Source organism: Pygocentrus nattereri, chromosome 16 (genome assembly GCF_015220715.1).
Source record: "Pygocentrus nattereri isolate fPygNat1 chromosome 16, fPygNat1.pri, whole genome shotgun sequence".
NCBI classification, from domain to species: Eukaryota; Metazoa; Chordata; class Actinopteri; order Characiformes; family Serrasalmidae; genus Pygocentrus; species Pygocentrus nattereri.
The window spans coordinates 21,111,774-21,136,784 of record NC_051226.1 but is presented as its reverse complement, the minus strand read 5'-3'; the positions used below and the strand labels follow the sequence as shown (position 1 = coordinate 21,136,784).

At 38.5% G+C, this 25,011-nt stretch overlaps 1 protein-coding gene across 4 annotated transcripts in view; it reads right to left on the bottom strand.

The window, feature by feature from the left end:
- Nucleotides 1–834: 834 nt before the first annotated feature.
- gria1b (glutamate receptor, ionotropic, AMPA 1b) overlaps nt 835–25,011 on the bottom strand; it is a 79,186-nt gene continuing 55,009 nt past the window's right edge. The window contains exons 12-16 of one of the 4 annotated variants that reach the window (XM_017718338.2): nt 14,820–15,018; nt 12,571–12,818; nt 9,800–9,914; nt 6,716–6,850; nt 835–3,092 (exon numbers count right to left, since the gene is read on the bottom strand). In XM_017718338.2, coding sequence (XP_017573827.1) covers nt 2,934–3,092; nt 6,716–6,850; nt 9,800–9,914; nt 12,571–12,818; nt 14,820–15,018 — 856 coding nt within the window. In that variant the 3' untranslated portion in view covers nt 835–2,933. Of the gene's footprint in view, nt 3,093–6,715; nt 6,851–9,137; nt 9,294–9,799; nt 9,915–12,570; nt 12,819–14,819; nt 15,019–25,011 lie in introns of those variants that run through there. The other 3 variants (XM_017718339.2, XR_005131631.1, XM_017718341.2) reach the window with 3 other exon arrangements.

The window sequence follows — 25,011 nt, the reverse complement described above, 5'->3', positions numbered from 1 at the left end:
AAAATTAAGCTAAGTCATGACTACAATGAAGGCTATAAAAAATAAAGTGCTTCAAGCTTAGTTTCCACTGTCTGAACTGCCACTAAGAAATTGCAGTTAAAGGGGAACTGTGGACAAAGGCAAGATCTGGAAGACCAAGAAAACTCTCAGACAGAACTGCTCTTGTGATGGCCAGTAAGGCAAAGAAAAACCCCATATGACAGAAAAAGACCTGCAGGAAGGTTCAGCTGACACAGGAGTGGTGGTGCACCATTCTACTGTACAGTCTTGCTTGCACAAACATGATTTACATTTACAGCATTTGGCTGACGCCCTTATCCAGAGCGACTTACAATTTGATCATTTTTTACACAAGTAGGCGAAGGTGGTGTTAGGAATCTTGCCCAAGGACTCTTATTGGTATAGTGTAGGGTGCTTACCCAGGCAGGGGATTGAACCCTAGTCTACAGCATAGAAGGCAGAGGTGTTAACCACTACACTACACTACACTACACTACACTAACCAACCACATCTGATGACTCTTCATGGAAGAGTCATCAGAAAGACATCTTACCTGCTACATTATCCCAAAAGTCAGCATCTAAAATTTGGAAAGCAACATCTAAATAAGCCAGAGTGTAACGCGGAGCGAGGAGGCGGACGCATACGCTGAGATAAGCGAGATTTATTAGGGGCAAATCCAGGGTCAATGAGCCAATACGGACAGATTGTGAGTTAGACATGACAAACTATAAACAGATTCAAGCACACAAACATAGACCAATACAGCACACAAGGCAAGGACAAACACAGGGCTTAAATAACAAAGGGTAATGAGGGACAGGTGAACACAATCAGGGCCGAGTAACCAAACAGGGGGCAGGACTAAACCAAAACAAACGCACATGGAAGACCAAAACAAAGGAGCACATGGACAGGACTGAGAGGGGCCAATCATGACACAGAGGCATTTAGGAAAAAAAGTGCTGTGGACTGATTAAGTAAAAACACAACTCTTTGGCCACAATCACCAAAAGTATGTTTGGAGAAAAAAGAGCAGCATTTGTTTAATAGAACACCTTGAGAACTCTTAAGCACTGAGGTGCCTCTATTATGATTTGGGGCTGTATGGCACAAAGTGACAAAGGAAACATTGCATGGGTAGATGCAAGAACAGATTCCACTAAATATCATCAAATTCACAGTCAAGAAATTTCTTGAGAGTCAGGAATTTGACACTAAAAAAGGCTGGCTTCTACAACAGGACAGTGATCCAAAAGAAGCTGAAGCTTTTGGAATTGCCTTTACAGTCCCCTGACTTCAACATCTTTAAGAATCTGTGGGTGGATCTTAGACATGTTGTGCAAGCAAGACACCCCATGAATATCTGCAAGAAAGTGTGGGTAAAATTCACAAAAGAATAGAGTCGTGCTTTCAACCTAGTTTTCCTATGTACCTAAACGTTTACACATGCCAAATTACTATAGTTTCCTAATTTTTAAGTTCAAATATAAAGCAATAAAAATAGTGATGAGAACTTATACAGTGTGCAGTGACATTCGGAAATTTAAATTTTTGAAGATATTTTGTTGCAGAGGCTGTATTTACTTCTTTTCACTTCAAAAATCAACAAAATATGTATTTTTGCCATGACTTCCCAAACTTTGTATACAACTGTATTAGGGGTGGGCCATATGATATGCTACTGTTATTGTGATACATTATGTGATAATTTGCATTTCTGGGGATAACACAGGTATCATCTGTATTTGTGGAACACTGGACATTATCCAAAAGATCTAAACCAATAATAGTGAGCCTGTAAATATCAACCAATTCACAATAACTGCATACAATGGACATGAGCACTATTATGTCATTCTCTTACTTCATGAATATTTGTGCTTATCTTTCCTTCTGTTCCTCTTAATTGATTTATCCTTGCAAAAACTGACATTTTGTCTGTTGCAACTTGTAACCAAACCTCAGAAAATCAAAACATATAATGTATCATGAACATTTTCAAGTATTATTTTATATTTTGCCACATTTTCCACTTTTACGCTACACATCTTCAGTATTTCTGGCTGTCTTTTGTCTTAACTCTGTCCCTGGCTGTCTCTCCCCCGCTCGATTGCTCTTTCTCTCAGATGTAATCACGGCTCAGAGACTGTGAGCAGGTGATTCATCATGTTCAGCAGGGCAGAGGGAGACTGAGCAAAGGCTATGACAAGGCTGAGTGATCAGCTCCTGTTTTCTTACAGAACAATCTTATCATGGTGCTTTGGAGGAAAGTTTGGGCAATGTGTTTAATGAAGGAGGAAGACCTTTCGACATCTTGTAATGGAACTGAAACACTACGAGGTAGCATTGCCAAATCAAAACCTGGCATGCTCAGTGGCGTCCGTCTATACACAGCACTCACTTTGAATGAAATAAGTCATTCTCTCTCATGGATGGAAACACAATGTAGGAATGGCTGGGTTTGGATTTGTTCTGCATTTAGCTTAGCTGACAAAATAACTCGCATTAACATAGTGAAACCCTTTAGGCTTGAAACAGGCAAACAGCAACAAACAGACCCAAGGTTTATTCTCATCAAGTGAACTGAAAAATAAAACAAGGCCAAATGAAAGAAATGACATAGTGCAAGTGTCACTATCCTTAGAGTGGGAAACAGCCTCCGCTTTCTTCAGTCCTGCAAAATGAAGCTTCATACAAAAACTCCCACACAGGCTTCTTATTGCACCAGATAGGCTTCAAAAAATGAACAAACTTTGTATTAGAAAAGAGATTTCTGCCCCTCCTGCTCTATCGTCTTGAAGAGTCCAGAGTGTGGAATCAGTCCGTTTGGCTGTAGTTCAGTGGACAGTGAACAGCATGTTGCAGTGCAACATGTCTTGCTTTCAGCATCTCTTTCATGCTCCCCTCGGTGGCAGTGCAGGAATGCCGTCTACATGCCAGTGGTGCTGAGGCCCATGCCCGCTGCCTGGCCCATGCAGGGCAGAGTCTGTGCTGCCTTGGGGAAGTCGTGAGCCACCACGCGGCCGTTCTCCCCACCGCTGCCCATTCGGGTCACAGTGGAGCCCAGCATGGCCGCATCTATGATTTGCTGCAGAGAATAGATCACAGAGGGCTGCTCAGACCAGACTACCCAGTACATTATTAACTCCGCATTTACAGGTCTATGACATGAACAGTTCTAAAAGTATACTGCAGTAGACATCATCTTTCATAAGGTTGCTTTTGCCAACTTTAATGCCAATTTGACATAACATCTATGAGAGGTGACATTGATTTTCTGACAGTAGGTTGTGCTTCTGAGTTGAAATGACAGCACGTTATAACAACCGACAAATCAATAAACACTTGTAAATCAGTATGAAAAGTATGGGTCATTGCGCTATTAACCAACTAATGGCAACAATAAACCAGGACATGAAATAAAAATTACATTAAACACTATTATTGAGGTGTGAGAAAAATGAAACTCTTTACCAAAGAGCCAGAGAAAATATACAGAAATGTGTCAATACATTGTCATTACTGTCACTGTGAAAACCCCTCACTATGTATTTGTTATGCAGAAGGTTTACCCAAAATTTTTGTTACCCAAAATGCCAAGTACTGGACATAATATAGAGCAGCAGTACGTTCAGTATTGCAACTAGCCTGACTTGGCAAGTTATATGACATCAGCCTTATGTGACATACCTAAAACACAAAGTCACGAAGTTAGCCATCATGACATGCTATGTCACTTCACCATGGAAAGTGTCAGAACACAATCTAATGGCAGAAAAAAATCTGACACAGCAGTTCTGTCAACTTGACATCTGGAGGTTTATGTTGTGCCATGAAGGACTTATGTAGGTGTCACATAGGCTTGCGAACACTGCCCATAAGTAAACTGTTTCTTTTCTTTATGTGTTTACTTAATTTTTACAAATGAATTATAGTTATAAATGTAGATGTTTTTGCAAATGGAAGGATTATTACAGGAAATGTTGTTCATTTGTATTAGTCATGCAACATCTTGAAGAGCACGGCAAAAAGGACTCCAAGATGGTGGCATTTTACTTACCATACTAGGAGTTAAAATTTTATGTACAACTTAAAGTTGTCATCCTAACAGCCAGCCATGCTTTGCTCCTCGCCTTAGTTACCAACAATATTAACCTAGGATACCAAATACTGTATATAGCAGCAATTTGTGCATATTGCTCCCTTTGTTAGTTAAGAAATGTAAAAAGTGTAATAAAGATGTTTTCAGAATAATACAGTCATTTTTGTAATTTTCTAAGTGATCAATTTGTTTTTCATTTTCTAAGTGATATGTTAACACTTTATTGTTTTCTATATTTAGTATACTACAAAAAAATTTTTATGGCACATTTTCTATTTTTTGTGGACTAATTTTACACATAAACACACACACACATGGTTTAATTCCAGCACAAGTATTGGTTAAGATTTTGGATATGACAAGTTTTTTAAAGAATACTAGGTTATCATATTTAATAAATAGACAGTCCTTTGTTACACTGGGAAGTCATTCACAAAAAAAAAAAAAAATTGTGTGGAGTCCCATAAGGTTCAGTTTTAGGGCCTTTGCTTTCTCTTTATACATGTTACCAATATGTAATGTTATTAGCAAATACAATATCAATTTCCATAGCTATGCTAATAACATGCAATTACACATTTTAATTCCTTCTGAAAATCAAGACTCTGTAGACAGGCTTACTAGTTGTGTGTCAAATATTTCTCAGTGGATGCCACAAAATGTTCTAGCTGCTTTTTGATAAGCTGGCTCTTTCGCTTTCTATTCCAAACCTGAAGTATGAAATCTATGTCTTAGATTCTCAGCTCTGTTTAATCCCGCTTGGAAACACAGCCACTAAAGTAGCTTTTTACCATTTGAGAAATATTGCTTTAGTTCAGCCTTTTCTATCTGAATGCAGTCGTGCATGGTGATAAGCAGAGTTGATTACAGTAATGTTCTTCTTAATGGGCTTCCTAAGAGAACAATCCATCCTCTACAACTCATACAAAATGCAGCAGCACAGATCCTATCAAAAACAAAAAAAGTGCTCATATCACCCCCGTTTTGAGAGAACTGCACTGGCTGCACGACTAGTTGTTGAAGCTTTAATTGTCCTTATATTACATGTGTTACATCAGAGAAAATATTTCTGTTTATGTTGCAACACATGATCTTAGATCTGCAGATACAGGCCTGTAAATGCTTGCTGTAAAATACAGAAACCAGGGAGAGACCTTTTTCAGTTATTATGCTTCTAAACTGTTGAGCTCAATTCTACCTTTTCTTACACAGTCAAGCTCAGTGCACGCTTTCAAGAAACAGGTGAAAACATATCTCTTTAAATTAGCATTTAATTAACATTCTGCATCTCTTGATATTTATCTTTTTAATTTGATCTACATCATTGCTTTAAATGATTTTAATTTAATACTCATAATTTCCTGTTAAGCATTACCACTTTTCTGTAAAGCACTTTGAGATGCCACTAGTATGAAAAGAGCAACATAAATAGTTTTTCTTCTTGGCTCTGGAATATACTGGCTGTACGATATGGAATATCATATTTCACTTGAGTTGTAAATTTGTGTCAATGTGGGCAGCCCAGCACAATAATTTAGCAGTTTAAGAAATAATAACAAAATAATAAAAGAAGCGGGTGCTAGCTGGGAAGCCACTCGCTCTCGCATTAGTTTAACATAATGAAACCCTGTGGGCTTGAAACGGGAGCTAATGATGTGGATGTTGGGCTTGTACATCCTTGGCGAATAAATGATTCAAATCCAGCACACTTCAGTGGATTGCCGAGGATTATGTTTCCCGGCCTGATGCAGACTAATTGGCCTGCTAGCAGCAGCGATTTGCGCCTCTGATATTCTAAACATGGCACTTACGATGGGCCACGTGAAGATGTGCACAGATCAAGGCTCTGCGTCACTTAGATTGAACTGGAGAGGTGGCATGAAATGGCATCTGACAACAAGCCTACTAACCATATAGTGCCAGAACAATGTGCTGCTGTAATCACAGTAATCTGCTAAATGATGGGGGAACAGCTAATGGTTGCCTTTTAAGAACCAGAAATCATGTTCTGAAATGGACCGTACTGCGTACACAAGGTTAAAAATGACTTTTTTTTCCATTATCCATCCAGCTGACCTAAAATAAAATTATGACTCATCATATGGTTCCACGGGTAATTGAATCTAAATATGTCACTGCGTCCTTACTAATTTTTCTGGGGTGGTGGCAGTGAAGTGTTTGAAGGAAGTGTGTTGCAGGATTAAAAAGAGACACAGTACGGGGGGCTTACTGTATCACACCCACCCCCAGTTACCTCTCTACTGCGAACACCCTCCTGTCTAGAGGAAGCAGGCTGGCTGTGCGACAGCAGTCAGGCACTCATAACTGTGGAAACTAATTCACAATGATTGACAGACGGTGATGCACTACTAACAAGACATGGATGGGAGTTGAGGGGCTAATCAGAACTGTTTCAATCAACTGTTGGCAATTAGAAAGACTGGAAGAGCTTGTGTGGTCATATAGCAATATATATATATATATATATATATATATTTTACTGCGAGAACACGGTTTAAATTAAAACAGTATAATAGTCAACATAGTCCTATGTTATCACAAATGATAATAAAATGTATATTTTGTGAGACACTGCATGCATTACGCACCTTCATTCTCCGAGACTCGATTCTGGACTTGTAACAGAACTCAACTAAGGCCACCAGCATGGCCAGCCCCAGTCCGCCAATCAGGATGTAGAACACCCCAGCCACATTACTGAGGCTCAGGGCACTGGTCTTATCCTGCAGAGCCCAGAAAACACAGTGAGATACACTTGTGCAATATAAATATGCACACATAGACACACTCCCAGCCACATACATGCACACACAAAGTACAGACATAAACACATTCACAAAAGCACAGAGCATACTTCCTTTCTCTTTCTACAGCTATCAAATACTGCATTAACATACAACATAAAAACGTCTGCTCTTAGTTAAATACAGTAATCTGTGATAATGCCTACTGGCTTAATGATAATTTATAATAACTTTGTGCTTTAATATTAACTAGAATTTAAGTAAGAAAAGCAACTGTAAATGAAAAAACTGTTTACTGAACAGACTGAATTACTGAGTGTAACTAGAGCTTTCATGCGGACTCATGCACAAGTCACAAGCTGGGATTGCACATTCTCCAGAACTTTGATCTGAATTTTACTTTCTGCATATTGTAAATCTACTGTCAGAATACTACCAGAATAGCCAAATATCTGACTAAATAAAATCCCCTTTTTACAGTTTAACTATGCTCTGTGTTTGAGATACATACAGTATCCTATGGGACGTCAATTGGTACGACAACATATTGTATAATATCTCATATGTAGGCCACTGTGGTGCCCTGTGAGTACTTTCTCCGTCCCCATTGGCCATGACATCACATCAGGGTGGTGGGAGCCAGTGGCATGCATGAGTTTAGTGACCGTACTAAGGTCCCATCCAATGGCATGCACATAGTCTCTGAGACATGGACAAGAATAGAAAGCATTTTGGACCTCTGTGGGGGGTGGGGGGGGTGGAGCAACTGAGTGACAGGGATTTCACAGCAAAGCGTGTCTCTCCAAACTGTCATTTACTCATATAGGAAAGAATGCATGGGTCTGGTTTTCACATTTATATTAGGATTTACCTAATACAACCATTTAGAAGTTTGGACCACTGGACTATTCAACATTTTCAAAAATATAAAACACTTTGGTATTATTCTATTATGCTAGTCTTCTGCAACTTCACAAATTTGAAATAATTAGTAGGAAGAACAGACAAAACAGATATGTTCAGAATGATGAACAGAGCTGCTGATTAGATGATTATAAAATGACAAAGTTGTAGATCATTGAGAACAAAGTTATAATAAAATTTACATGCAGAGCGACTTATATTTCAAAAGTGGTGATTAGACATTGAGTCAGATAACAATAACAATAACTAACTAGACAATTCAGCGCACTTATTTCATAACTTCTTTCACTTGAATAAGTTACTAATTATATTTATAATTATTGAAAAAATTGAAAAACACCTTTTTGTCTAGTTTATAATATCTAAATTTACATTGTATAAATTACTGCTGTGCATAAAATAATACAAAGAACTAATATAACATCTAATATCTGTCTTTTTAAAAGAATTTCTTAATTATTTGTAACCAGAAGAAAATAGAGCAGAATGTCTATAACAATATATCTAGTCATCATCTTCACAGGATTTTATAAATGGTCATGTCTTATGTCTGGTAGCCTGTATATATAATATAGCACTATGCAGTAAGTTAAGTTCAATACTTTGCAGAAGTCAGAGAAATGCCTTCCTTTATTTATTCCATTCCAGTCAAAACGGCCACCTTCTAGATAAGAGATAAAAGGGGCAAAAACAGGAGTTTCCAAAACTGGATTGCAAAAAATGATATGGAGGAAACAGGACACCAAACAACTATACAAGACCACCACCAGGAACATCAATTTGGGATTACTTGGATTGTGAGAAGGAGAAAATGTAACCAACTTATAAGACTGAACTTTGGAGGTGTGGAAAAGCATACCTGGAGATTTCTTTAAAAAACTGAATGTAAGTCTCCTGAAAAGAATGTAAGCTGTGATAAAGGCAACAGGCTAAACACTGAAAATTTTGAAACTCTATTTGATTATTCTGGTACTTTTTCTTGGAAATATATGTTTACTGCTTTTTACCTGACACTGAAGAAAAAAAAGCTTCTGTTTCATGTCCATTTTGACTTGAAATGAAATAAATGAAGGGTGGGCTCCAACTTTTGCTAGACTGTTATTAATTCAGAACGAACAGATACTTATAATCATAGTTATATAAATGTGTAAATGTGTATTGCTTTTTCTAACCTCTGACCCTTTTTCTACTGTATTTGAATGTCAATAAGGAAAATAAATCTCATTAGAGAAACTAGAGCTGTTTGTGTATTGGCTGTATTTGGTTAATGGCAGATTGGAGAGTGCAGGCAGTGCTGTACCAGAGAGGATGAGTGGGCCTTATTTTAATAAAGGAGTGAGGCTTATTCTCTGAGTGAGGCAAAGCACCAACGTGTGAACTGACCTTTCTTCCGGAGTCCTTGCTTCCACACTCGCCTTTATCGTACCACCATTTGTTTTTCAGTTTGTCTAAGACGGCTTGCTCATTGAGCTTCAACACTGCTAGGTTTACGGGGATTCTTCAACCAGGGAAATAACATAAATAACATTACCCATGTTATCTTATGTTATTCAGCATTTTAATCATAACACACACCCATAATTATGTACTGATGTGTTCTATATGTCTACAAGTAAATAAAAGAAAGGGAAAAAACAGCACAATCACAAAGTCTGAAGAAATAAAGTGTCACTCCCAAAGTGATATGCATTAATACTCCATCTAGCTTTGTTGCCTTTCTCCCTACTGCAAGATGTGTATTACTATATCACTTTGGGTAACCGGCAAGTGGTGGAAACACTCAGATATGCACTCATATCTTGATATGTTCTCAATCATATATTATTAATTTTGTATAAGCAGTTGTGTTACAGCAAATACTTCTTGCTTATAGCCCCTAATACAGGGTTCGACATAAGGTACTAATGGTAGTATAGATGAAGTGCCAGAGTGTTTGGCGTCAGTTGTTGCCGGTTACCCCCCACCGTGGTGGTTACCCGCTGGATAGCTCATACTGGGGCTGACCTTGGAATCACCTCCCCCGCTGCCGCACTCGCCCTTGTCGTACCACCATTTGTTTTTCAATTTGTCCAACAGGCCCTGCTCGTTCAGTTTTAACACTGCCAGGTTTACTGGGTTTCTTGAAATGATAATAAGATAATTGGGATCAGCGTCAGTGGTGAGAATGGGACGGCGAGGCAGAGGTTTGTCGGAAATTAAAAAAGTGAATAAAGTTTTGAAAAAAGAGACAAAGTAAAGCAAGCAAAAAAACAAATACATAAATAAATAAAACTAAAACTGATCTGACTGTGCCTGCTGTCTCTACAAGACTTTTTTAGTTGTCTTGTGCTGTGATGTCATAAAAAATGCAAGTGTGACCAAAGTGTGACAGATTTTACCAAGCAAGACATGGACTGTTGGGAAGAGAAGATGAGGTATTAGCAATGCTCTGGATATAAGCTCTTTATCATGGGATGGCCTTTTGGCCTGTGGAAACGGACTCCCAGATTAAGGCAGTATGCCTCAGATTAGTTTTGGATAATCTATCGCAATGCCTTTAAATTGCTCTTACATTGTAACAAGCCAAAGGAGAAAAGAGTAATACATTATTTAGAAAATCCCTCATTCTTTGCAGCTTGTGCCAGAGCATTCTTAATGTGCCAGCTCCTCCCTTTCCCAGTCTTCATCTGCTCCTGCCTCCATGCCGTTACGGGGAAACCCTCCCACTGCGTGGCGGAGAATGTGTGTCGCTGGGAAGGAAAGCAAACAGACCATGGGTCTGCTCTGCTCCTGGCCAACAGTGTCTTTCTCAGTAAAACCTCCGAACTCTTTCTGAGCCCTGCCCCAGACAGGGCATCAGAAAAAGGTCAGCTCATGGGTAACAGAAAACCGGACTTCATCCATAATCATTCATCTCTGAAATACGTTGCTTTGTCAGGAAGAGTAAAGGCCATGGCATACAGACCCTGTATTCCCCAACAAACACCCACAATCTAATGTTGGCTTTACACTGTTCCATAATAAGAACTGACAGGCCAAATAAAGCAGTGAATGAGGGAGAACATTCCAGAATCTACCAACAATTGATCTATCCATACTCTGTCCACCAATACATAGAGCTACAACAATAGACATGGGTAATAGTTAAGACCACCACACACAAGACAGGGCATCCACATATTCATATTAATGAAGGTGCACACCCCGCTGGCATGCATCAATGTTGAATGTCGGCAGCGCCTTCTTCATAAACAATGGCTTTGAATTTTTGAGCAATATGCTTTAGATATTTGGCAACTCCCAACATTGCTTGATTTCTCTGCCACAATGTGCCACTCAGCATTTTCCAGACAGCAAGTTGGACAGCAGATTTGCTACCATGCTAACACTAACATGATAACAAGATTTCAAAAAACTACATCCAATCTATCCTAAGAGCATGTACATTCACACAGACAAAACAAATATATTTGCAAACAATCTTCCAATCTTCCAATTTCCATATTTTGACAAAAAATGTTAAGTTGTGCACTACAATTTCTCATTTAATATAATGGGAGTTCTGTCAACATTCTGTAAAGCTTGTCCAACAGTAACTAACAAATTTGTGGGTGGAGCATGGATAGGTCAAACACAGGCATGGATCACCAGCTTAACATCTGGGTTTGTTGGTGTTTGTTGGAGAACACTGAGTCTGTGTGCTCTGGCCTTAACAAGCAGAGAGGAAAGGAGAAAACCAGTGTGATTGAAAGCAACATATCAGTAATAAGACATGGTGAAAAGACATGAATGACCATGATGATTAACACATAAAGCCTTGCTCCAAATGTTGAATATTTCTCCTTTCCACAGCACGACAAATATCTTACTGCTATTCGGGAAAATATAAACTGTTGTTTGCTGAGGCCACAAGCTATTTCTGCTAGAAAAATATTCTGAAATTTAATACCTCAGCATGTCCCAAAGTTTGTTTATCTGTGTTGGGCCCCCTGCCTCTTTAAAGAAACACAGAAATCCATGCTAATGTTAATGTTAGCAGCGGGATTAATTTATCTTTATTCTGCATGATATTTGTGAAGTTATGTTCAAAACAAAAATGACAGTTTAGTACAGGAATGGAACAGTGATAGAATGGAATGAGACTGCACCATGGAATGAATTTAGAGAGACTTGATAAACAAAAGTACAGCAGTACAAAACAATAACAACACACAAACATTAATAATAACAGTATTGACAACGAAAACATGATGGGATAAATTCCATTATGTGTCATGAATAGCACTCATTCACAGAACATAGATGAGGACAGTCACAAATATTCCAAAGTATCACCTGCAAAGAGAGTTTACTCAGGAAATGTCAGTTGAAATTATAATATTAACAGATGCTTAATTATAACCATACATTAAACACTGAAAGAAATGAACCGACTTTGCTTGATTCAAAAATGTACGTTCTTTGCCCATTAACAAAACATTACACAAACATAATTACTAAAAAGGCAAAAAAGTAATTGATCTGGAAGACAAACTTGTGTTGATGTAATATATTTCATGTATTACTTTCTTCACTCTGCCTGTTTATCATGACACACAGACAAAATCAATATTAAATTGAATTTGTTGTGGAATGAATAAGTAGAACTACTTGAATGCAAATATAAACAACTCACTGTTTCATCATGAACTAACCAAATATATCTGTTTCCAGTGTAATCTCTCCAGCCATCAAGATAAAAGTATACTTTCAAAGAAGAACTCTTTGATTTTGACAAGCAAGTAGGTCTAATTTACCTTAAGGCAGATCCTTTGGGAGTGGCAACTCCATAGCCCTTGGAGTCTAGGTTTCCCCCAACCTTCATGGTGTCGCAGGGTTTGCGTTGTTCTATATACTCGTTCATAGTGGACTCCAGCAGATAGGCGTACTTTCCTTTGGACTTCCTCACTCTTGCAACACCCTCATCAGTGGTCTTCACAAACACTGAGGGATCTGCAGACTTCATGTAGGACCACATCTTCTCAAACACAGCTATCTTTGATCTCTGAGGGTGGAAATGAAAGAACCAGCCTTTTCAGATTTAAGAGTAAAAAGACAATGGCAGGATATCAGTGAGAACAACATGTGAAAGCTTGATCCTACAGGTAAAGATGATTAAACATAGCTTTAAATTCTCATAATCCTCTAATTACCAATATATAGCTTTTGGCTAAGACAAGTTTGGTGCCTGATGTCTGCTTCTTCAGTTTTGTGCTGGAAGCTAATTTAGCTTTAAAATAATGATAGCTTAAACCAACTGAGGGACAAAATGGAAAAAGTATGGACAAATGTCAAATGACTTTGACATTTGACAAAACTCAAATGACTTTGAGTTTGTACTGTAAATACTGGTAACACTGCTTTTAACTATGCAACATATTTTTGTCACTGAACATGTTTTGTTGGTCAGTCTGTGATGATTTAGGCATATATTTTCCACAATACTATTTGATGGTCTGTTGGCTTCCATTACTTGTTAGCTACATTAGCTTTGTAGTGCTGAAGCAACACTAAATGTGTTGGTGTCCAGAAAGGAGCTGCTAAGGCATGCCCCAAAGAAAACAGAAAAAAAAAACGATCTCCTTAATACCTCTGTAATTTCTCCTAGAAAACAATGAGACCAGATGGAAAACAAGGGAGACTTTAAGTCTCCTGATGCTCAGTTATTTCACCCGAGCAAAAGAGCCATGTAATGTCATTTGTCTCCTGAGTTTTAGTAGAGACATTAATAAAGTCATATATTGTGCTCAGACTTGCCAACATAATACTCAGATTTATCTGCAAATGAACTAATGACCGGAACACAACCATCTCACATCCAAGACTAAGAGCCTTCTCAGTTTTGATGCTGAGAATAACTATTATTATTTTTATCTGCGTCGTTTTATCTCACATCTCCTTTTTCGTTTAATGTTATTGATATTTCTCCTAAGTCATTTTAGAAGAATCTACATTAAGCCCTCTGAGCCATAAAAGGGCAACATCTGAGCAATAAGATTGTTCTCTGGAAATATATGGGCAAGTATAAAACACAGAAAGCATTCAAGACATTTAAATCAATGTGAGGCCAGACAAAGCAGCAGAGAACTATGAGTGTTACTTAAGCCAGGCATATATTGTGCAATTTTATAAATCTTGGTGACAGCTCACACTGTATGTTTGAAGCGCCTGTTGTGTACGGCCAAAGCCTGGGATTTATGTGCTCACACTGTACAAAAACCCTCGGTCCGACTGACATGACGCGACATGGGTGCTCACACTGCACATGAAATACAGCCCCTACAGATCCTCTGTCTTCATTCAAAACAACATGCTGTGCCTCTGATATCCTAATCACAACACTGTATCTCAAATGGCTGCCTGCACCATATATTAAAATAGTTGCTCCTGCACCCCTGAAGTGCATCACATGTCTAATAAATAGCCTTCTGAGAGATTCAGCTGTGTGTGCATAGTCCCATTCACAGTTCAATTCAAATCAGTAAAACAAAGTCGTCATATATGGACGCTTGTGCCACAAATGTGGACTTTTTTGCCTCCGTGCAGGAGTAGTGGTTGTCATTGTGTGTGGTTTTGTGTATGATTTTGAGAAATCAGTTCCTAAGGCTGTGAGACAGGTGAGCAAAATTTCTGACATGTCAAAAACCCATCTGATCGTCTGAATGCTCAATCGGAGCTTGTTTGGGCAGTTAATCGGGCATTGTTTCCCCTCTCACACTGCATGGCAAATGACGTCCGATGAAGCTGAAATTCAGCCAGATCATGAAATTCACTCTGCTCTGACCAAACTGGGCTTAAATATGGGAGAAGACTGCACAGTGTACGTCTGGCTTTATACAGCCGAGGAAGCATGAGAAGAGTCTGAAGAGAGTGGAGCCAAGAATAGGAAATGGTGACACTTGGCTGACTGACTACATTGAGTGTAAAGAGAAACAATGTAAACTTGCTTTTTAGCTAAATTATTCCTTTAATCGTGAGCTTTTGGGTGAGTGAATTCATTTCTCACCCTGAAGAAGTCTTTGGTGGATCCTCCATCCAAAGTCCCATAGGCGATCTCAGTCTGCTTGGCCAGGTCTTCAGCACTCTCTATAGGGGACACCATTCTCTCCACGGTGAGGAAGGCAGCTAGGTTGGCGGTGTAGGAGGAGATGATGATAAGGGTGAAGAACCACCAGACACCACCAACAATACGGCCAGAGAGTGATCTAAAGCATGGAGACAGTTAGCTAATGTTAATGCTAAAACAAGATCAAGATGAACAGATACACAAATTAGGCCTTTGCTAATGAGTAGTAAGACAGTGACATGCATCTTCTTTTTTGACTAATGACTGATAAAATGGGCAGGAACAGATGCTACAAAGTAGTATTTGTATTCCTAATCCTGATAATCAAGGGGTAAAGCCTTATTGTGGTGCATATTAACTGCTTTGAGCAAATGCATAAGGTTTGACATGTTAGACCTGGGAATTAACACAACTTGAGAGGTGGCTAGATTTCGCAACAATCATCATCAGTCGCTCCCTTCAGAAATATTTTTTCTCACTTCTTCACAAAAGCTGGCTTTCCTTTTAGCAATTGCTTTTTAATCCTGTATTTTCTATTAACACATTGCTGTTTTGATTTAGTGTGATAGCTGTTCAAAGGAGATTGTTGTTTATTATGGAACTCTAGTCCAATGTTAGGCATCCATGCTGACAACAGACCGTAAAATGGAAAAAAGGATTAGCAAAAGCAGCAGAAGAAAACTGCCCATAAAACAGCTACACACAAACATTAATTTAAATTAGAGGTCTCCAACGACTGGCCTGTGGTCCATATACAAGAACATATACAATTTGCAATTACATGTTTACAATATATTGTAATATATTATATATTCTTATAAATCTGACCAGCAAATCAATTTAATCTTTTTGACAGAAAAGAGTTGCAGAACAGTAAAATGAAATGAGCACTGCTGTTACAAATATAGCAGGGCAAGGCTTCTAACCAAGGTAGGCAGATAAAAATGTGCAATTATAAAATTACAGAAACATGTTTAATATATACATTGTATTTAAACTTAAGGACCAAACTTCAGTACCAAAAAATCTGTAAGATATTACTTTGAAAAAGAAAATGTTTATTAAAAATTCTACATTACTAAGAACATCGCCATTGCATTAGCTACTGGAACAGTTACTGTTAATGAATTCCGAACCAACCAAAATCTGGTTTGGTGCAATTAGATGAAACAAAAACATCTCCAAGGTAAACGGCCACTTGGGCCACAGGCTCTGTATTTTAAATGGTCACAATTTGAAATGTTGTGGTGAGGGGCAGCAGGTCACAGGCATTTTTTCAGATTCTGCTTCTGACACTGCAGGTTCAAAGATATGCGTGAGGCAGCAAACAAAAGAATGTGAGCTAACAGTGTAGGCTGGCTATTAGTGAGTTTACTGCGATAAGTAATTTGGCATTCATAGTAAGCTGTGCATTAAAATGAGAGAAATCAGTTCCTATTCACTGGCATTTGAGGAAAGCACAGACATTAATGAAAATGCTCTGCTCAGCTATATTCATCAGAGGTGTTAATGACTGGTTTGAGGTGATAGAAAAATCGCTAATAAATATTGCCCAAGATGTCCTTAAATGACTGTGTACTACATGCAGTTCAAATTCATAGCTGAAAAAAAACACCTTTTTCACCAGCCTCCCTTGGAAAAGATCATCTGACTAGTGGCTCCCAGGTATGATGAATTTGAGAGCCCTAATTTAGACTATGATCTGCCCCATAGCTTTTTCTCAGTTTTACTCATCTGCTGCCCTACTCTACATGTACTACTAGACAGATAACTTAGTCCACAAACCTCCAAACCCACAATCACACAGCCCACTCATGGAAGCCCTTTGCCCCACTTTATCACCCTGGGCCACTAGAAGAGAATAAACTCTCATATATAGGCACTGTAGCTACAGTTAGCCTGCTCTCATGGCCATAACTAAATGGCATCTTTTGAAAAGGAGCATTCTCCAAAGGCACTGGCCTCTGAGACATCTTATCAGTAAGCCACCTTTTCACACAGTTGCCTAAAGAAGAGAGATGATGCCCAAAGGTCAAAAGAGCTAAGGCTTTTCATGTTTTTTTTATTCTAATTGTTCTTAGTCGCAAGTTCTAATAGCCTAATGAAATAAGTACAACAAACACAACAATTAGAACCGCTTCCTTTTCCTAGAGATATTATATAGCTTGTATAGCTTAAAACATATCTTATACATTTTCTGTAGCCTCTTCACACAGACCCTTAGAGCTGTAGAAACTGGCATCAACACATTAAAACAAAATCTTTGTCTTAGTAGTCTCTCTCTGCAGGCCCCCTAGTGGCCAACTTGCCAGGAAAATGTAATTGTACATTTTTAATTAATATAAACAAATACAGTATTAATCCTAGTAACTCTGTTATCAGATTAACTAGGAAGCTGTCGGTTCTCTGTGTTGGTTCCCTTTACGCCCTTTGCGTAAAGGGGTTAATACATTGCACTATGTGTGGAGCTGCTATTGAGCAATGAGTGGCGAGAGGACAGGAGTGAGAACGCCCTGCATTGAAAATCACTCACACAGAGACTAGAGAGCACTGCAGCTATCTTCATAATGTTACAATGAAAAAACACTCACAAATGAATACAAATCCTGTTTGCTTTGGTTTTGTAAAGCATACATATTTTAGTGAAATATATTCCACCAACATTATTAGAGAAAAAAAGTCTGTTGAGGGATGTCCTCAGAAAGTGAATTTTATGGCTACCATAAAAAGACATTAAATCACATACTCTAGCCATTGTGATGCCAAGAGGCCTACACTGGTGGAAATGAAAATAATGCATCAAAAGCATCAAAAGGAAGCAGCAATAAGACTGCCAGACCTGCACATCTGCAGTGCTGTCTCAGCTGCTGTTAGATGCAGTGTCACAGTGAGTTGACACATTTAGACCAGAATTCAAATCATTAAAAGCTTAATTTAGATTTTTTGAACATTTGCTGAATCAGGTAATGGTAAAAGGTGACTGAAGCCTGAAGTGTTTTCTATGTATTTGTTTGGTTGCTCAAAATAGTACTGTATGAAAAACATCTTCAAATTTTTGGCTTTTTTTATTTCAAAAGAGACAAAATGACAGCATTTAGAGATTATGTAACTTAACCTCGAAGACTGAATTAAAAGGCAGAATTAAGTAATTTTTTTTATCAGCATAATAAAACATTCAGAGCCATGAGCAATCAAAGCTCTGTGTTAATTGGCAGTGATCATTAAAAGGATGAAAGGAACAGTTGATTTATGCTATATTTCTTTAATTTAAAAGCAAACTCCACCAATGTTTCTCAATTTCTGCATAATTAAATTAAGTTGCAAACACAGCCATTCAGAGTGTTCTGTGGTGAAATGCTCCCTTCTAAAGAAATTGACTCAATCATTTACAGCAGTGGTGATAGGAACTAGATGTCCTAAGCTGTTAATGCCTATTAAAGCCACCTCAATGAAAGTTATTACAAGAAATGGTAACAAGGGCAATGTATAATGTTTAAGACATTTTTTTATTATACTTTGGATAAAGTTTTGATCTGAAACCATGGAAAGTTTAGCAAGATTCTCTACTATGCACAATTTCAAGCATTACAATTTATCAAACCATTCTGAATCACTTTGTTTACATCTTAATGGTTTAGTTATTTAGAAATTTAGAAAAATTGGTGGAATTCCCCAATTAAGGTCTGAGGGATTGTGACTTCTGGTTTCTCACCACATTATAAAACGTGTCTTGCATGTGTGAAAACCTTCTGAAAACCTTTTTAACATGGCTCCCTCCAAATTTGATCTGAAAAATGTTTAGCCCAGATTTTGCTAACCTGCAGAAAAATCTAATGTTTTTATCATTCAAGCTTATAAATATTTGAATGACTCTTACCATGTATGTCCTGTAAAATGTATCATTAGTACAGGGAATGCAGGCAAAAACATCACCACACGTGAACATGTGTGCTTATTAAACAGGGTATGAGTGCACAGAGAATACTGCTACAACAGTAAATCTTCACTAGTGCTTCAGCCATGTGTATGCAAAAAAGGAAGAGGGGAATATATTACCCTGTGGGTATATCAGAAACATCTCCTCAGCCTTACAGGAATTGTACATTACTATATACATTACACTTCACACTGCACTTACACTTCACCTAAAGGTGTAAACCATAAAGCACCTGAGCAAGTTGAACAGCAGATGATGAAATGTTTCAGGGGCACTATAGCAAACTGTGTCAAACCACAAGAGGCCTGTTTCTGGCTGTTTCAAAGGTGACTCACATCTTTTAACGAGAGAAGGAAAGAGAGAGAGATAGAGAGAGATGGAAGGAAGAAAAAAAGACAAGACGAATAGCAGGGTAAAAATAGATGAGTATGTTGTTTTGCACTAAGTAGCGGAGATAAGCCGGGAACCATTTAGGATTTGCCCAGACAAAAAAGCAGCTGAAATTTGCCAAAGAGAACATCCTCACCCACAGACATGTTTCCAAATCTAGCCTCATGACAGTTCAGTCATTTCTCTGGAAAAATGCCCCCTAACACCCCCAAGCCCTTCAGGACCTGAACCTCTCCTCTACAGTGCAGTGAGGAGGAGAGAGAGGAGAAAGAGATGGAGAAAAGAGACGGAGAGACAGAAAGCAGAGCGAGTGAGAGAGCATGCCAGAGCAGAGCAGATAACAGCAGCCAAAAGGAGCAGAAAGACAATGAGCCATAGCAGCTTCTTTTTCTTTTTCCGCCGCTGACAGCCAACAGCTTCTATCCGCTCCTCACGTCCTGCCTTCGCTCTCTTACTCTCTTCAGACCTTCAGTCTCTGTCTCTGTCTCCCTCTCCTTTTTTCAGCTCAGCTGCTGCAAGAGTGATTTGAAATCCACTTGTTTCTCCGTCCAGCCAATCTGTCAGTCACTCAGCAGCCTGCTGCTGACGAGAACAAAGAGGTCCACGTTCTCAAACATCAGGCTTCTGCAAATGCCAACAAAACCATTACAGTACAGCCATGCTGTTCTTTTTTTATCCTGAGCTAGGTTGCAGTTGACTTCCAACGAACCTCTTAGGAGTGATAAATCATTTAGTAGGGGAGCAAATTTCTGCACACCATGATACTTTAAAGAAAAAAAACATTCAATGCATCATAAAATCTCAAATTTCACATTTTTATGAAAATATGTTGGTATTGTTAAGAATTAGTTTTATAAATACTCTCATCAAACAAAATTTGGCTGGACATTCTTCAGTTTTTAAGTGCCAAAAATTGAGGACATACTTTGAATATTATTATAATTGACTCTAAAAACTGATGCATCAGATTACACTTTATGGCCATCAGTGGACACCCCTCCTGAATATTGAGTTCAGGTGTTTTAGCCACACCCATTTCCAAGTATATAAAATCAAGCACATAGCCACATAATTTCCACAGACATACACTTGCAGTAGAATATGTAGTAATAAAGAGCGTAATGACTCTAAATGTGGCACTGTCAACTGGATGCCACCTTTGCCACAGTGGCAGTGAAATTTTTGCCATGCTGAATCCGCCCTGGTCAACAGTAAGTGCTACTATTGTGAAATGAAAGCGTCTAGGAACAGCAACAGCCAGCCATGAAGCAATAGACTGTGCAAACTCAAAGTGGGGCCAGTGAATGCTGAAACACAAAATTGATGTGGAGGACCTCAAGGGGCCTTTTAGTTAACCCCACTAAACACCTTTGGGATGAACTGGAATGTTGACAGTGAGCCAGGCTATCTTGTCCAACATCAGTGTCTGACTTCATGAATACTCTTTTGCCTGAATGGCCACAAAATTCTTAGAGATACACTCAAACATCTTGTGGAAAGCCTTTCCAAAAAATTTAGGCTTTTATAGCTGCAAAGGGAGGCAACTCCATATTTATGCCCATGATTCTGGTATTTGACAAATTAAAAATATCAAGGAAAGGAGGTTGGAAAAACATTAAGTGAAAGCAACTAAGGATGCTAGTTGTTGAGTGGCGTAACAAAATTCCGCCTGATAAATGTCACGCCTCAGGTGGACACAGACGTGGACTCCATCTCCCAGAATGCAGAATGACTCAGGACAAGCACCCACATCACTACCTGTGCTCACAGTCTCCTGATTATTGAACAGACGCACCTGTGTAGGTTGACCTACTTAGGCACTATATAAGACTTCGTAGACCACATGGTAGACCACGACAAGGGCTATAGTAGGGTTCGGTGTGGGGTATTTCTTCTCTATCAAGAACATACTGAGCGGTTATCTAGATGTCCTATGATTGCATGTTATGACCCTTTTTTCTTGTTTATACCGACTTCATCTTTAGTTTCACCCTCTTGTACTTTTGCTGGTAGTTTTTGGCTTTTCCGTGTTTAGACTTGGGACTTGTTTGTAGACTACGAATTCTGTCTGTTCCTGAGATATTGTATGCTTTGTGTTTGTTGTGATTTCAGATACCAACCCTAGCCTGTTTTTTGACCATTCTCTTTGCCTTCGGATATTAAACTTGATTTGCCTGTCCCTCTGCATTTGTCTCACCCCAGTCACATGTTACAATAAAGATGACATGTATGTTAAAACATTTTTCAGTGCACAAACAGCTCACTTAAACTAGCAGCATACTGCTGTGTGTAAATCCTCTAATTAATCATTGCAATTAATTAATAGGGTAACTAAAACCTAGAAATGTGGGTCGCTCATATATTATGAGCCCAAAAGCTGTTTTAACAAGACACATACACACATAACTGACTCCACAGAGAGTCACAACCAAAATATCTTCACCATAAATCTGCCCCTTCAGTCCCTAATGCAGTGTCTGAAATGGTCCCCTAACCTTATACCCTACATTAGAAAATCTGGATTACTATATAGAATTTGCATTGATAGAAAATGATTTCAGATATTACATCATATGGGTTTGCTGTAAGTCCACAATAAACTATGAGTTTGACTACACATATGGCAAGAGCTTACATCTGTAATAGGTCTGAAGAGAGGTCTGTGGAGATACTGCTATTACAGCTTGGTTCTGTATAGTACCTAACATGATTGTGGAAATAGCTAACTCTAACTCTAGGGTTGCCAGGTGTTCTGTTTTGGATGACAACTCATTCAAATTGAATTTGTTAATTATTAGTTAAAGTATTAAACTATCATTCTAACTGCACTTCAAACCACATATACTGTTCTAAATAGCAATAAACAATAGGTTGTTTTCTCATGCGGTCAATAATGCTAGAACAAACGAGAGGCTATTTTTTTTTTTTTACAGGACTTAACCTATAATTTCCATTATAGAAAATATTAAGAAAAAATAACTAAATACCCCAAAGGCGATTACTGACCTGTTTTAAAATACATAAAATTATGCCAGAAAAATGCAAAATGGCAGACGTGATAAAGACATATTGAATGCTTGCTGAACAACCCCTCTCTGTCCCCAGCTTGGGAACAACCATTTTTGACATGGTTGATATCTAGCAACTACGTAACCTTCACCATAACCCTTTTTGTTTTTAAAGAAGATATTTACACACATGCTAATCTTAACTGTTTCATTTTAAAGAAGCAATTTACGTCTGCCAAAGTTTTTTCTGCCCAGGCTGGGGCTTCAGATTGCCTGTCTTCAGGGCTGCAGCTGGACGCTACTACATACTCTCTGTACTGTCTCTACCATTACAGATCTTCTGAAATCTAAGACAAAAAGTTCTGTGACAAGCTAATGACTTCTGCCTGCAAGAGTGACAGGGCCATGTTTAACACCGCTGAAAATGTCTCCACACTGGCCGTGGCAGGGTCACCTCCACAGTGGGAAAAGCCCCAGGCTGCAGTCTGTGTGTGTGCGTCTGTGTGTGCTGTAAGCCATGATAACACACTGGCCGCAAGCCCGACTGTCTAACTGACCCTCAACACACGCACACACCCTCTCATGTACACTCATACATTCAAATCATTCCATGCACTACAGGCACGCTACATGTAACATTTCCTCAGGGCTGCTTAACTCACACATACATACATATGCACACACAACACTCACACAATCCCTCAGGACCAGTTCTATGTATTCTAGCATTTACTCACCCTATTTTTTACCATTTTACCCTGAAGTCATGTTCAGGCCAATGTACGCATTGTGAACTTTATAGTAGCACTCGCCGCATACATTGCTCTGCACTGTGCGTTTACGATAATGCCCACATGATAGTTTCGCTGAGAGAAAATGTCAGCGCTATCCACATGAATAATGCAATGAATGCGCACATTACCATAAAACCAGTTTAGTCAAAATCAATTATTTTCTACAGCACAGAAAATAAAGCACAAAAAATTAGGCCTTCTACGTTAAACTGGTTCTATGTGTGTCAATGTGAAATTTAAGGGATTTTTATGGCATTTAAATGTGAGTCAGCCATTTTGCTTGCTACTGAAACCATAAACAATTGGCTTAGCCATTTGCATAATCTAATGGGGGACAATGTGAGATGCGTGCTAGTACCTATATCTGAAATATACACTAAGCTATGTGCTAGGCATGTGGAAGAATCCTGCAAAGATATAATACCACTCCATCACAGCACTAGTGCCATGCTATCAGCACTGTGCCAATCTACTAAGCTATGCTATGCACACCTCTGCCAGAACATTAGTACAGGCTAGCTAATCAACTCTGCCACCTCCTCACAAACTCACATTACAGAAGCTCTAAGACAGAATGGCTCTGATTACTCCAGTGGCTACAGCAAATCTTCATTTGCACTCTTGCTCAGAAAGAAGGGAGCAAAAAGCCTGCTTTTTTCCCCCCGACACATTTATCAGTGTTAGGAGAAGAAATCCATTCATGTGCCTTATCAGATTAAGAAGCTAATCAGAGAATCGGAGAGGCTAACTGAGGTAATGCAGACAGAGACAGAAAAGGGTGTGTTTCTCAGATGATAAAGCCCCAGTGATAAATGTTCCGACATGAATTACAAGGCACTGAGTGGCAGCTCTGACATTTATCAAGGACAAACACTTTGTCTGTCATGGATAAATACTATAAGCAGCCTATTTGTGAACTCACTGCACCTCACACATAGCTGGTTTACTGCTGGATTTGGGCTTGCAGATTTGCATGCAGTTTCAATGTACTGATCTGAACTACAGCCTCACTTTCACCCTCACAGGTCCCCTAAGGTGTCTTGGTTCTTCCTAGACAAGCAAAGAAATTTAATTGAAAGTGTGACGTGCAAATTCAATAATACACTGTAACTGAAACGGGAGACACTTTATAAGGATTACAGTTTTAAAGTTATTGTTGTGTGTTGCAGAATAGTACAGTATGTCTTGTTTTGCAAAAAAAAAAATACAGTCGCTACATTTTTTTCATGTTTTACTATATGGAAGAAAAATATATATTTGCTAATTATATTTTCATTATGTATTTTCAAATTTTGTCAAAAACTGAAAATTGTCAAAACTGGAGATACAAGGTTTTCTTCCAACAACAGTGATATGCACATATATAGATGAATTGTATGTAATAGTGTCCATTTTTAATATTCACATATATGTCAAATGTATATGGAAGTATATTTCCTTTGCATATTTCTTGATACAGAAACTAATATAAAAGGGGGAAAAAGTACAGATTCAAACCTGATGATCCAGAATATCAATTAAATGATAATGCAATTCATTATGTAACTGTAATGAATTATCCAATGTACAGTATCATACATCAAATGTACAGTAATGTGCAAAAGTTAGAGACCGCTTCTCATTTATATAATTTCGAAACAGCTATAAAGTTTAAATAGTAAATAAATAAAGTCATAAAAATATACATTAAAAAAATTTGATTTTAACAATGCAAGACATGGTAGACCACGAAAACTGTCATCATGAGATAAACAGTACTTAGCTTTCATCTTTTTTTACCCAATTTTCTCCCCAATTTAGTCATTACCTACTATGTAGGACTCCCTTAATCACACAATACTACCAGTACTAGGAGGGTGAAGGCTAGCACAGGCTTCCTCCGAGACCTGTGAAACCATCACCGCTTCTTTTCGACCTGCCACTCACGCAATGTCATTGGACAGCCAAACATGCCAACCACCCTATTATGTCAGCTAACAGACGCCTGCACTGACTATTATCAC